Here is a 15,292-nt window from a genome sequence, read left to right as displayed (position 1 = left end):
TCTTTTACACTTGAAGAAGAGAGATCTGTCTGATCACCCTCAAAATTGATACAATTATTTCAAATCTTTGTCAAACTAAGGTTGCTTTTTTTTGCCTAGTTTTAAATGACTGATTGAAATCAGAAATAAACTATTTGGTAACTTACCCCCTTATTTGGCCACACTTTTCTGTCATTAGACAAATTTACACTCTCTTTTGACCTTATTTGGAAGGTGTATTTTTTATTTGCTAGTTAAAAAAATTTTTTATAAAATTTTGAGCTCATTACCTGAATTATTCATCACAAATGATTTATTTTCCGTGTTTTCTTATACAAATGGACAAGACTTCAGCAATTTGACAACAGTATCTGAATTATTATATTAACTGCAATCACATTAAGTGGTATCCACTGTATGTTTACAATTTCAAAGGAAGGTCATTCCATCTGTGGCAGTACATGCCTGGCAACATTGGTGCCTCAATCAATGAGCATATTAAACAATGCCAGACTTTACAATCAACAACTCTTGCAGTGAAATTAGTGTCACAGGCTATATACCTCTTGCACTTTTGGTTTAACCCCATAAGAAGAAATCAGTGGGCAAAGACTCAGGTGATGTTGTGGGCAAAAAAATGCGTCTTTATTCTGAAAATTATTGCTTCAGAGGATGATGACTTGCTTTGCTGAGCACCACCGCCGAGCAAACAGTATTAATTAGCACACATGAGTATTAGCCACAAGTTTCAGCGTAATAAATGGTTTGATTCCATATATCTAACGTACCGTTAGAGTTTGTCTGCAAATTTTACAGAAATTCCTATATATGCCATGTACGATTTTTGCTTATGTATTTAAAATTCACCCAGGAAGTAAGAATTTTTAATCATGTACAGATTTTATATTTTTTTTAATTTATTTATTTGTATTTTAAAATGGAAGATTTAAAATTGTTTTTTGGAATTAGCTGTTTTTGGAAGTTTATTACTCCACTGTAATGAACATAAAGGGTAATGAACTAGTTTAAAAAATTTATATAACTGAAGCCTAATTTTTAAATTTCCTTCAGTGGTGAAATTTGTGCCTATTTATTATGCTAAATTAAATACGGTATCATCAATTTTCTTACCATTTCAAGGACATTGAAATTGAAAATCTTACTCTTTTTACTGTTAAACTTTTCTTTAAGTATGTAAATTCATAGATAATAGAGATACAGATTGTAATTGAATTGACAATGTAAAGAAAATCTTAACATAATTCTTTTTATTTAAAACAAAAATTCTCATGAATGAATTACTGGTAATTTGCAAGATATTGTACCTCAGTTGTCTGTAAGTCTGTATGTAATTACTATATAGGTATGTACCTTTTTAAAAAAGTTCTATGCTATTTGTTACTCTAATATTTAATGTTTGTTTTAACTGATGATAATTTTTACATTCATCTCCTCATTCAGTTTTAATTAAATATCTTGCATTTTGGTGTATAATAATGTAATCTTTTCACTCAGATAATATCTGGTCAGCTGCTTACTGATAAACGAGTTGGTACATATGTGGAAGTGGACATGTATGGATTACCAGCAGATACTGTTCGTAGAAAATTTCGCACTAAACCAGTTCCTAACAATGGGATTAATCCTATGTATGAAGATGAGCCATTTGTTTTTAAAAAGGTTTGAAATTTTGCAGTTCTCAAGTTTTATCATTCCCTTTAAAATTTCATTTTTTGTATTTATTTATAAGATGCATTAATCCACAAATAATGTAAAACAAATTAAGTTAACAGTAAAAAAATGAAAGTATTCTCTATGACATTAATAAAAATTGTGATTAGTAGATAGGATATTTTAAATAAATTAATAATTTTCTTTCTCATTTATGATTATATTCATCACAATTTTAAGAAATTATCCACTTAATCCTTTATTAGTGCCCTTTATAAAAAATGTGATGCAGTGAACAAAATCTGTGTAAGTGTGAAATGTGTTTAATTGACACAATTTCATATTAATTGAGCATCTGATGTATTATTTATTATATGTGCCTTGTATGCAGTAATGAATTCATTTTAATCTACAAACGAAAAAAATGTTATATATACAGCATAAAATCTTTAATCCGGATGTCCATAATCCAGAATGATCTATAATCCGGACCTCAAAGCTACAACATTTCTGCGCATGCGTATACGTATAATGCATTTACGCATGTGCATAATAACTTTACGCATATGCATAATATGTTTACGCAAGCCCGTTTAATGTATAACGGATGGTATAAGGTAGGCTAAAATTATCTAGTTATCTATTTCAGTTAATGTTGCAGATTGCATTGTTCCTTAATCTTCTAATTGGATCTGGCTTATTATTTTTTGTAGACTGTTAGAGCAATTTTATAAAAAAGTAAGCTTGAACTTTCGATTATGTCAAAAAGAGTTTCCAATTCTGGAGCTGCCAAAGGATTACTGTACAGCAATCCCACCATGTACAAAGCATGATTTTTTTGTTAGTCAAATTGCGCTTTGCGATGCTGCTGATGGGCTAACTGAGTGCAGACCAAAATCCTTTTCATCCTGTGTTGTTGAAGTAAATTCACTTTTTATCACAAGTGATCATCCGGTCCAGAATTTTGTCCTTGTGTTGATATTGGAGTTGATTAGTGAAGGCCCGAACGCGTCTGTCCTTATCTGACTTGAGTCAGCTCATGCGATACCCAGCAATTGTATTTGTAGATCAAGTTTATGCGATGCACAGTGCAACTAATGGACATGGCACTAACATCGAACTCCTTAGCAATCTCTCAAGTGGTTGCATACTGATCTTCTTCCACAAGTTCTTGCAGGCAGGCTTCATCAACATCAGATGGCCGACCAGAGCACTCTACTTCTCGAATTGCATAGTCCTTGTTTTTTCACTTTAGATACCAAACCTTCGCACTGTCATATGATGCAACATTAGTACCTAAAGCTGTGCATATGATTTGGTGACATTCTGTAGCTGATTTTTTGCAACAGAACTGGACATAAATGATAATTCTAATCTGGTAGCGTGATAGCTCTTTCAGATACCTTGTACTTAATGATAACAATATTGTTTTACAAATTGCACAACACAGTGTTCTAAAGCAAGTCTTTTTCTTTCAAATACCAAAAATGTTTGACAAAATATGATTAAACACGGAAACGTAAACTGTTTGCACAGACAGTATTTGTTGTCGTGGGAAACTTTCGTTAAAATGCGATACATTGAATGATTTGCTGTGCTCTTGAATGCCTCAGATATGCACTGTGGATTTTAACTAATGAACTGTCTTATTAACTTTTTGCGGACAAGAAAGAAATTCTATTTAATGTACCTATGTGGATTGTTTGCTTTGTGGCGTTCTGTAGCTGATTAATGATAGAATATTTTTATGATTTTAAGATTCTTCAAAATTTGCAAAATTCATTTTGGTTTTCCTGAAATCAGAAGTTAATATTTTAAAGGTTTCATCTGTGAATAAATTTTAATTAATTAATTTAATTTAATTAATTAATTTACTTTTTAGGTAGTACTACCTGATCTAGCTTGTTTGAGGATCGCAGTGTATGAAGATAATGGCCGATTTATTGGGCATCGAATTTTGCCCGTTGTAGGTCTGCGGCCAGGTAACAATTACTCATTTGATAATTTAGTAACATAAATCTGTTGTCAAATGCATGAACATTTTTAATGTATTAAATGCAATTATTTTTTCTTTTATGTGATGTTGCCATAAAAATTATATTCCGATGAAATTGGATATTTATGAAGAAACATAATAACTTTGGTCCTGCAAATTTTTTAAATTTTACATGATTTAGAACTTTAAATAGACATTTGCAATGCTACTTTTCATAATATTGCTGATTTTAGTTTATGAAATACATAATTATTAGATCACACTGATTATAAGTTGTAGAATGCTATTGCTTTATTTATCATATAAACCATAAACTGTCAGATCTTATGTTTTCATCAAGTGAAACTGTCTCATTACTGAGAATGAATATTTTAGTCTTCTATGTAGTGTAATGTATCTTCCTCCAAAAGGGTAAGCACATACTATATAAAAATATATATGGCAACAAAAAAATTTTTTAAATTTGAAATTTTTACCAGTAATAAATAACTAAAATATTAAGTTATTCCTATTTTAGTTGAAGCATTATTTTATATACAATGATTATTATTACTATTGTTATATTATTATTATTTTGTGTGCATGAGTCATACATTATCCTTCTGCTTTTTAATCTAATTTATATCATGTGAGCTGATTGCAGTTTATTGTTTCTTAATTAAAACAAAGCACTGTACATTTCAATATCATGTTTAAATGCTAATAGAATGTGCAAGCTTTGTCCAATTCTAAGATGCCTGTGATTCTGAAGTACATATCTTAATTTTAGTGCCATTGACAACAAAAGAGACTTTTGATGCTAAAGAATCAAAAGATGTGAAATAAAAGGCTAAAATACATGTGCCAAATATTTATAATAATTGACTTGAATTTATTCACAACAATACTAGATCTGCTTAAATCAGTAATTCTATGGCATTAATTATTCCAAAATAATTAGTAATTTGAAGAAATCTGTTATTATAAAATGCACTCCATTTCTGTTAGTATTTGTATTTAGAAAAAATTGCATCTAGAAATAAAGAAATATGTTGTATTTTCTAATTTTCTATCCAAAAAAACATTTTTTAAGATTAAAATATCTTGCATGACGAATGAAATTATTTAATTATAAACTCAAGCATGAATATTGTGGTGGATTATTTATTGTTTTATTTTAGAGGAAAAAGACCATTTTCTACAATTTTGTTTTAAAATTGCAAAATAAATTTTAGGTTATCGCCATATATCTTTAAGGAATGAATCTGGGCAGCCATTGCAGTTTCATACCTTATTTGTCCATATAACTGTGAAAGATTACATTCCTGATGGTTTTTCAGGTAATTTTAGCTATACATTTCATCTTTCTAATTTAAATACTATTATAAATCTTTGAACTGGTATTAAATAGTTATTTAGTATTCAGTCATGTCAGTTATATATATCAGGAAAGGAATTAAACATAAAGTGATTGCTTTTGCGTGAAGAGAACTAATAATTTCTATTTTTGAAGTGAATCAAGAGATGTAATAGATTTAAATCCTCATGGACTACTAGGAGTTGGAATGATAGTTAAACTATCCTGTTTGATAAATGGAATTTTCACTACCCTGACCAATTTACGTGCTAGAACTTCTGCTATTTTAATAGAAGTAAACTAAAATGTCTGAACAATGCTTTAATGTAAAAATTTTCACGTTTGTAAATTTTTATACATAGAGTGTGGATAGTTACCCATCACATATATAAATAAAGGAAGCAAAATGAAGTTACAAGAATTGGTGCTTACTCCTGCATATACACATGTGTATTGTTGTGTGTTAAATGATCCTAAGCAGACAGGAGGAAAAGGAAAACGGGATCTTTTATCATAAATTGAAATAATAGTAATTAATACTGGTGAAGGTAACAATATAATTCCAGCAGTAAAACTTTTCCTGCAAAAAGTTTTCAGGACGACAGTTATTCATTTAGTATTATTTTTACTGCAATTTACCTGGCACATTTGATAAGAACTTAAGCAGAAGTAATTCACCTTTTCCAGGCATAAGATATTTTGCCAAAAATCCCATTTTATGCAGGGAAACTACATATTATGGAAGATGTACTATTGAAATATAATGCGATCAATTATCATAGTAAGAACTGTTAACTGCCTTGAGAGAATTCACGTGATTTTTTATTTAGCACAGTTTATATGGCAGCAGAACCATATTGCTGAGAATAACAATCTGATGCAATTTTGAATACTGTTGCTAAACAATGTATGCCAGGGGGGAGAAATATTTAAAAATATGCTGAAGTCAAAAATATAATTCCTCATCAAGGATTAGAAGGTTGGCAGTGTAGTAATAACTGATACCCAAATGCACTGTCTCATGCCCTGCCCTAGGTTTTAGAAAATTGTAATGAGGACTGCTATTTAATTTCATGTACTGGGGCATTATAAGCTAGTTATGCTCCTAAATGCTTAATTATTGCCTATAAATTAAAAATTATATATGGAAAATTACAAATAAAGCATAATAATGAAATAATAATTTATAATAATGAAAATAGATTAAAAAATTTGTTTACAATGAGGTAAACCAAATATTTACATAAATATGTAATGCAGTATCACTTTTTTTATAGCTTTTTGTAAGAATTAAGGATATATAAATTTTTCTAAAAGTTTTAGAAAAATTATAAATAGGAAGTTATATGGAAATGTTAAAATTTAAAATAAATTTTAAATTTAAAACTCGGTTTTCTCCTTTAAACTTAAGAAACTGTAGTAAATGGGACTTATCTCCCCACTGTTTGGGTGTGTTATCTATTTAACATTATCCATCTATAAACAAATTATTATGGAAGATTTTTATCTCTATATTATAACATTTAATATTTCTGAAGTATATATTTACAGGTTGAATGACCTTTCTTTCAGAACTGGCTGATGCCTTAGCAAATCCTATAGCATATCAATCTATGGTTGAAAAGCATGCCTGTCAACTAATGGCGTTAACAGATGATGATGAAGTAAGTGTGCATGTACCAAATTGTTTTAAGTAAGTATATATATATATGTATAAGTAAAAGTATTTATGATTATTTTTAAAAGCCGGAAACTTCCGCTAAAGCTGCCAAGTAATAAATCAATAATTTATTATTAGAAAAAGTATTTATATATCATCTCTAAGGAAAAGAAATTTAATTTAATTTACTTGTCAAATTTAAAGTATGAATTATTAGAGAAATTATTATTTCTTTAGTAAAAGTATAAAGTATGAATTATTATTACTTTAGTTAAGTATTTTAAGTAGCTTTCCAAATCAGTACCCAAAGTTATTTAGTTTCTATTGCAGTAAAAATTCTTTAAAAATCTGCATAGAAAAAATCCCTTAACCATAAAAATTCCAAATATTAAATTCAGAATCCAAAGCACTGAAAAAATAGCTATTGTCATTGATTGCAGATTAATTAACTTGTCAAGGGTAATAAACCAATCTACTATCAATTAACAATAACCAATAGATAGATAGATACAGATATACAGATATCTATATTCAGTACTTTATGTATTTGTGAAAGCCCTGTTCTTGAAAAGTTAAAGGGCAGCCAGTTTTGTTACCCGAGAATTTAAAAAAAAAAAAATTTGGGGGGGGGGGTAGAATTTATAGCAAAACAAAGAAAGTGTAGTAACATATTGAATTGGTAGGAGATGTAAATGTAAGCTACTAGACTTGTTTATTATTATTGTTGAAGTTGATGACTTTATAAGTCAAAAGCTGCTTGATAAGTTTTACTTAGCAAAAATTTCATATTCTAAGTTATTACACATTTTCTGAATTGGTAAAACATGATCTTTTAATTTGAATTTTTGAAATTAATTACTGTTATGCACAGAAACTCTTTGGGAGTTTGTTGTATGTATTTGTTTTAATTTATGTTAATGTTACTTAGTATGCAATTCTACAGCTGCATTACTTTGTCTATAAACATTATTGAAAAATATAAACTGCATAACACTGCTACATATTCAGGAAAAGGCTGTTGATCATACATTAGAGAATTTTATTGATTTGATGCACTAAAAAGTGGAAATGGATGGAAATGAACTTATGCAGACTAAAATAAAAGTATAAGTTGTAGTTTGTTCATAGCTGGTTTGTAGTCTTTTTTAGTGCTTTTTGCCTTTTTTTTTTTTTTTTTTTTCCTTTGATAAAAAGCAAGGAACTTAATAGTACTTTCACATCTCGTATCTGCTTGTTGATGAACATTGTAAAATTATGAATGATGCTACTGATTGTTATACAAAGATTTCATTTAAGTGATATACTTTTTGTCCAGTAATTATTTAAAATGACAGATGGTGGTATTTGTAGTTAGCATATTTTATGGCTTTTCTATAACTTTTATAAAATCTTCCCTAACTTTACGATCTTATGCCCAAAATTATCCTTTTTAAGAATTTTGCAATTTTTTTAAAGACACCGATATATATGCTAATTTCATTATTTGCCACCATATCTGTATTTTAACTGTATATGCTCAGAATACCCTTGGGTTACCCGCTTAATTTGTCCTTTTTGTTAGATCAAGAAGTTCTTCATTTTTTTAATCGGAATTCTGTGGTCCATTTCTACATTTTAAAGACTTATCAACATTTTGTCGATTTTAAGATGGCTATTATGATTATATATATATATATATTGCAGCAAGGAAAAATATCCAAGGCTTTCCTATACTGCACCTTAAGCTTTTTATATTCGTCATAGTAATGTTGAATGTGAATGAATATTCAGTCATGTACAGAAAATAAGGAGAAAATTTATATCATCTTTTATATATGCAGCTTTAGAAAGGCTGTTAAATGGCAAAGAAAAAGAAGATGCCGTGAAAATAATTTCCTTGATATTTTAATAAAAATGCTCCAGAGACAACATTGCCATCAGTTAAAAAATCTTTAATTATGCAAATTCCATCTCTGTCTCTTAGTAATTTTCAGTATAGTATTAGTTTAAATTAGATCTGAATTGTTTAAGTCTACTATTGACATTTGTGTGACTTTTTATGAAGCGTTAACCAATGTTTAATCTGTAGCCAATGTTTAATCTGTGTTCCATGCAATAGAATGTACACTAATTATTAAATAAATGAAAGATTCCCCCCCCCACTTAGGATACAAATTTATGAAAATTCCAGAATGAAAAAATATTAACTCTCAAACATAAACTTTGGAGTATCCAAGTAAATTCTTATATATTTTACAGCAAGATTACATTATAAATATTTCTTTAACCTAAATCTTACATTGTATAGTTAATCCCTTATGTTAAGGGATTATGCAGTTATCTTGCAATTGCATGGTTACACAGCACAAAAATAACTTCATTTTTGCATGAAAATCTTCCAACTTTTCTATATTACAAGGTTGATATACATTCTTAGTAAATAACATGAACTCATGAAACACTGACTATAATTTAAATAAATTAATTAGCATATTTAGTTTTGTATGTGTTAAATCCTTTCAATAAATAAAAATAAAGTGAAATTACATGAGTTAATTGTAATGGAAATTGAATAGTGAAAGTCATTAATTAAGACACAATAACACGCCGAATAAATACTAATTCAGAAGTCAAACAACAAAAATCAGCGTTAATTTACAAAATTTTCACAGGACTAGTTTCGATGGTTTTACCGAACCATCATCTTCAGCTGCAAAACCGCAAATGAACAAGATAGGAAATAATGTTTAGATAAGATAAGAAAGCCTGGACAAGAATAAGCAAGTGGCGCCATCTGTTGGCGAAACCAGAACTAAAATATAATTTCTTTAAAAGCCGAAGGCAAATTTGGATTGGAAATTTGGATTCCAATCCAAATTTGCCTTCGGCTTTTAAAGAAATTATATTTTAGTTCTGGTTTCGCCAACAGATGGCGCCACTTGCTTATTCTTGTCCAGGCTTTCTTATCTTATCTAAACATTATTTCCTATCTTGTTCATTTGCGGTTTTGCAGCTGAAGATGATGGTTCGGTAAAACCATCGAAACTAGTCCTGTGAAAATTTTGTAAATTAACGCTGATTTTTGTTGTTTGACTTCTGAATTAGTGAAAGTCATATAATCATTGAGATTGATTTATAAGAAATGAAAATATATATCTGTTTACAACTTTAAATTGTAGAACATAGATATTTGATTTTTAAATTCAGTCAAAAGTTTATTTTTCAACTGAATATATGTTTCAAAATCCTGCAGAGCTAATAAATTTGCATATAATGTTGTTCTAAACTGTTTTGTGTGGGAATAAATGAAAAAAAATTAATATCAGGTTTTAACGAAAGTTTCCTACTACTTCAGATATTGTCTGCACAAATAGTTTGCTTTGGCACGTTTAATTATAATTTAGTCAAACGATTTTTGGAATTTGAAAAAAAGAGACTTCCTTTAAAATACTATGTTGTAAAATTAGTTAAAAAAAACATCATTATCATTAAGTACAAAGTGTCTGAAATGGAACTATTATGCTACCATATTAGAACTTATCATTTACTTCCAGTTCTGTTGCAAAAAGTTAGCTACAGAATATCACTAAATCACGTGTACAGCTTTAGGTGCTAATGTTATATCATATGACACTGTGAAGTTTTGGTACCTAAAGTTTAAAAACAAGAACTGTGACATTCAAGGAGCAGAATGCTTTGCCCAGCATACTGATGTTGATGAGACTTGCCTGCGAGAACTTGTGGAAGATCAGTATGCAATTACTCAAGAACTTGCTAGATGTTAATGTTAATTAGATGTTAGTGCTAGTTCTGATACACATCACATAAACTTGACGTACAAGTACAATTGCTGGGTGCTGCATGAGCTGACTCAAGCAGATAAGGACAGACATGTTTGGGTCTGCACTAATCAACTGATCAGCTTGAATATCAACACAAGAACAAAATTCTTGACATGATCATCACTTGTGACAAAAAGTAGATTTACTTAAACAACACAGGCCAAAACAGGGGTTGGTCTATGCCTGCTGAGCTCGTCGGCAGCATTGCAAAGCGCAATTTGACTAACAAAAAGATAATGCTTTGTATCTGGTGGGATTGGCATGGCATTATCCACAAAGAGTATTTGCAAAAAGGTAAAACCTTCGACAGTTAGGTGTACAACGAGAATCTTGTTGCTGTTGATGCTTCTATCAAGAAAATACATTGAACTGAGTTCTGGTGCAAAAAGGTAATGTTCCGTCAAGATAATGCAAGACTGCATATGTCTGCATTCACTGGCTGGACTCTGTATTGATTTGAATGGTATTTTTTGTCACACCCACCATATAGCTCTGACATTGCTTCTTCAGACATCTACCTTTTCTCACACCTGCAGGTACATACTGCTGGTGTAATCTTCCATTCTGCAGAGGACATCCGAATTGAGGTTGATCTGTTTTTCTACTCACTGCCACCAAGTTTCTGGGCCAAAGCCAAACTACCAAAATGGCAGAAAATCATAGATTTAGGTGGTGATTACTACCCACACTAAAGGTACTGCTTTCACGTTTGCCCCCCTAGCTTTATAAAGAACATTTTTTGGCATAAAACTTTCGTTACGACCAGGTAAATTATGTCATTTAATCATTTAGGAAAATTCCAAAATGGGATGAACATAAAACAAAATATATATATAAAAAGAAAATTGTAGCAAATTACTTAACTTGCTACAAAAATAAGTGGAAAAATAAAAGTTTATTCTGTATGCGTTTTACGCTTATAACATTCCCAAAGAAGATATTATGCCTAAAGTGTGAATGCACTATATATACAGCATATAATTTCTTTCATGACCCACCATTATGTACATGTAAAATTTAATTAATATCTATATAAATAACCCTTTGTGTGTATATATAGATATATACACACTAAAACAGTTTTGGATTCATCTATTTATGTGTGTAGGAAACATTTTTTTAAGGGGGGGGGGCAGGAGCTGGCAGTAAACTATTATGGTACTATGTATTTGTGTATGTGTTTTCCTTTGTGGTACTTTCATCATTAAAGCGAACTTAATGTTACTGGCATAATCTAATGTACGAGTCCATCAAGACAGAAGAGAAACATGCTAAAGTCAAATATATTATTAGAAAAGCAACATCCTTGTGCTTGGCATATATTTTAATAAAAACTTGGCTAAAATCTATGCCAAACACAAGGTTGTTGCTTTGCAAATTTTATGTATGAGTCCTTGTTATTTAATGTTCTTGCAGATGCCATTTGTCTAGAGACCTCATTGATTCTTTGTATTTATAGTTTTAGATCCAGTAGTAATAAGTAGGATGACATTCTGTTTTGTTTATGTTTCATAGTACTTGCAGACATTTTCAAAGCTGTGTCACTAATACTTTTAATTACATACCTTGTTTATACCTATATGAGAAAATTTGTATGTATTGATAGGTTTCAAGAAAGATGTGTAGAATTTTGCCTTATCAGAAGCAGAGAAGAAATATCTAATAATAATAGTGAATAATCAGACATATTCCATTAGACGGGCACGATATTGAAATCCTATTAATTGTTGACCATGTAATCATGTACAAGATCAAGCAGAAGTTTTGCCAATTTTACTTAATAATAATAAATTATAATAAACTGCTTTACTATTGGAGAAGTCAAACAACAAGAATCAGCATTAGATTTGTAAGTTTTGCAGGACTAGTTTCGATGGTTCTATTGTTAAACCATCAAGACTAGTCGTACAAAATTTACAAAGGTAACACTGATTCTTGTTGTTTGACTTCTTCAATAATCATTATTCAACTTAATATTTTAATCTAAACTGCATGCTGTTTTTATGTTTTAGCAAGTTTTTGATGCTTTATTCTAAGAGAAAAACCATTAATTAGAGGCATGTGGAAAACGTTTAAGAATAACTCATATGGGATGTAAGAAAAATGGAAGGGACAATTTCAAAGTTAAAAAGAGTCTGTGAGGGTTTTAGGAATTACTTTAAATACTTTAAAACTCTTTTTAGACAGATGATGTGAAAGAATCAGACCGATCACCTGCGAAGGGAAGTATTGGATCTTCTGATGCTGGAAGACAAGCTGTTTCTAAAGAAGAAAAAACTGATTCATCTGCATCTCAATTGTCCAGGCAAAGTGCTGTAAATGGGAATATTCAAAGAATGGCTCCATCCAGAAGTACTTCACCTGCAGCTCTACCTTCCCTGAAACGTCAAGAAACATTACGGAGTCAGTATTTGATTTGTTTGTAACATTTTATTATTTGAAGGTATTTTTAATTGAATAATTTGTGTAGTGTAGGTGCTTTAATGCATTTACATGTCACTGTATTGTTTTAAATTTGTATTTTTTTGTTCCATGTTGCCATTTTGTAATTTTTCTTATTTAATTAATACTTTATGGTAGAGTTATTAGAAAATGAATTGGCAAAAAATTTTAGCTTCTTGGATTGTTGTTAGTATCTTCTATAGTATTATTATTTTATTTTATTTTTTGTGAAACTGCTCACACCTGTCACTCAGATTTATTAATTTGTTTGAGTGACTGAATTAATTTTGAAATTAATGATTAGCAAATTGAGATTTAAATCAAAGTTAAAAAGAGTCTGTAAGGGTTTTATGAATTACTTTAAATACATTAAAACTCTTTTTAGACAGAATTAGTAGAATTGAGCTACAACTATGAAATTCTGCAATAGTATAGTGTTCGAGTAGATAAACAAATGATAAAAAATTGGGGCAAAATAAATGTTTTATTTACAAGTAGCAGTACAAAGAATGTGAAAATCAGTATATGGTAGAGCCATTTCTGTATAGTGGCTCATATATCAGCAGCTATATAAGCCAATAGTCGGTTGGGTGTGGAGTGTATCAAGTTGCCACCCCTCAGGGGCTCACTTTTATAAGTACGGGTGTGGCAATCCCGAGGTACCCTAGCCCTTCAGATGATCATCATCTTGGTGAGACGGTAGTCATGATCCTGGAACCCCAGTGATCTATCCTCTTTTCCGTCTCCTTTCCTCTGAGCTGATACAATTTTCTTTCCATTCTCCCTTGTGGTTTTCCTCTTCAGAGGTTCGGACTCGTCTTGAAAAACTGAAACAGCCCTTGTCTCTAGTTTTTGAGTGGCGAGAAAACTGCCCACATGTTTGCCGTATGTGGAGACCCATGTTGCTGGAAAGGAGGGTCCTGGTAGTTGAGGGGCAAGGTACTGTCCCCAACACACTGCTTTGAGAAACGGGAAGCACTTTAGTCATCCTCATGGGTGTCAATTGGCTAGTCACTAGTCCTAGTGTCAGTGGCTCGGGGATAAGCTCTCGGGAGTACCTGCTTTTGGGAAAGCTGACTGTGGAGCTTCAGTTTGCGTATAGGTCTAGCTAGCCCTAACACAGGTTTCTGTGTTCTCTTGTCTTCTATAGTGGATGGGGTGGTTGGACCCGAATCTTTATTTCATTCAAATATGGCTGAATCAAATTTCCATTCAACAATTGAACACAGTTGCATACATTTATTCATTTCTGAATTCGGTCCAGATAACAGAACAGTACCAATAAATTTAGGATTTGCTACTATACAGGAGTATATAAATATATTTTATCATTTCAAAATTTTGTTGTTCTTGTGTCATGCATCTGAAAAAATCAGAACAAATAAAAATGCCAATTCTGATATCAATTCAACAAGTCTACTACGTTTTCTTGTCATTAAAAACTGTACAGGCGATCTGCAAAAACTGTCTCCATTTTTGATTCAAAAATATATTGAATCTTGCATTGGAGAACCAAAGAATATCAAATGGCTGCACTCTGGAGATCTTCTAGTTCAAACTATTTCTTCTACTTAATCTGCAATACTCCTCGGTTCGGTTTAAACAAACTTGGGCAAATTGATGTAAACGTGTCAGAACATAGAACATTTAATTTTTCTCTTGGTGTTATCTCAGAGACTGACCTCCTTTGCGTTTCAGAAGAGGAAATTGCCTCTGAGTTGTCTGACCAGAATGTCTGTGCTGTCAAACGGATTAAAATGCACAAGGAAGGTCAGTTGATTGATACAAAGCATATAATCCTGTCCTTCAAGTTATCTGATCTGCCAAAAAGTATTAAGGACGTGTACTTACACTACCCCATAAGACCTTACATGTCGAACCCTTTGCGATGTTATCAGTGTCAGCGCTTTGGTTATTCGGAAAAGTCCTGTCGTGACAAAATCAAATGTGCAAGTTGCTCCATGGAAGACCACGACAGCGAAAATTTCAGTGCTGAACCGTTATGCGCGAATTGGTAAGGAAGCCACACAGCATATTCACGACAATGTCCAAAGTGGAAATCAGAAAAGGAGGCGCAGGCAGTAAAATTAACAAGAAATATATCTCATGCAGAAGCAGGGAAATTAGTCACAGATGCACAGCCCCAAAAATTATCATATGCTTGTGCATTAAAATCCTGTAAATCAGTAGCCACACAGACAACAATAGGTTTAATAACCAAACAGCCAATCCAAAAATATGAAAAAAAAAAAAAATTAAGAAATTGGTAGCAGCAATGATAAAAATCAACATAACAAGAAAATAAAAGATAATCAAACTAAAAAAAAAAAAAAAAAAAAATTAAAAACTGTCATATATCCCAGTGTGAGCTCCTTTGTGAGCCTCAG

At 31.0% G+C, this 15,292-nt stretch overlaps 1 protein-coding gene across 1 annotated transcript in view; it reads left to right on the top strand.

Moving 5' to 3' along the window:
• The window catches only part of LOC118189146 (1-phosphatidylinositol 4,5-bisphosphate phosphodiesterase classes I and II-like), a 166,868-nt gene that overhangs the window by 107,730 nt on the left and 43,846 nt on the right, over positions 1-15,292 (top strand). The window contains exons 20-24 of the mRNA XM_035359694.2: positions 1,495-1,659; positions 3,533-3,632; positions 4,861-4,965; positions 6,555-6,646; positions 12,647-12,866. Of these exons, the coding sequence (XP_035215585.1) occupies positions 1,495-1,659; positions 3,533-3,632; positions 4,861-4,965; positions 6,555-6,646; positions 12,647-12,866 (682 nt within the window). The remainder of the gene's footprint in view (positions 1-1,494; positions 1,660-3,532; positions 3,633-4,860; positions 4,966-6,554; positions 6,647-12,646; positions 12,867-15,292) is intronic.

The sequence above is a fragment of the Stegodyphus dumicola genome, chromosome 5 (genome assembly GCF_044657685.1).
Source record: "Stegodyphus dumicola isolate Sdum_Otavi_A_Nest chromosome 5, ASM4465768v1".
NCBI lineage: Eukaryota > Metazoa > Arthropoda > Arachnida > Araneae > Eresidae > Stegodyphus > Stegodyphus dumicola.
This window is presented reverse-complemented; position numbering and strand designations above follow the sequence as displayed.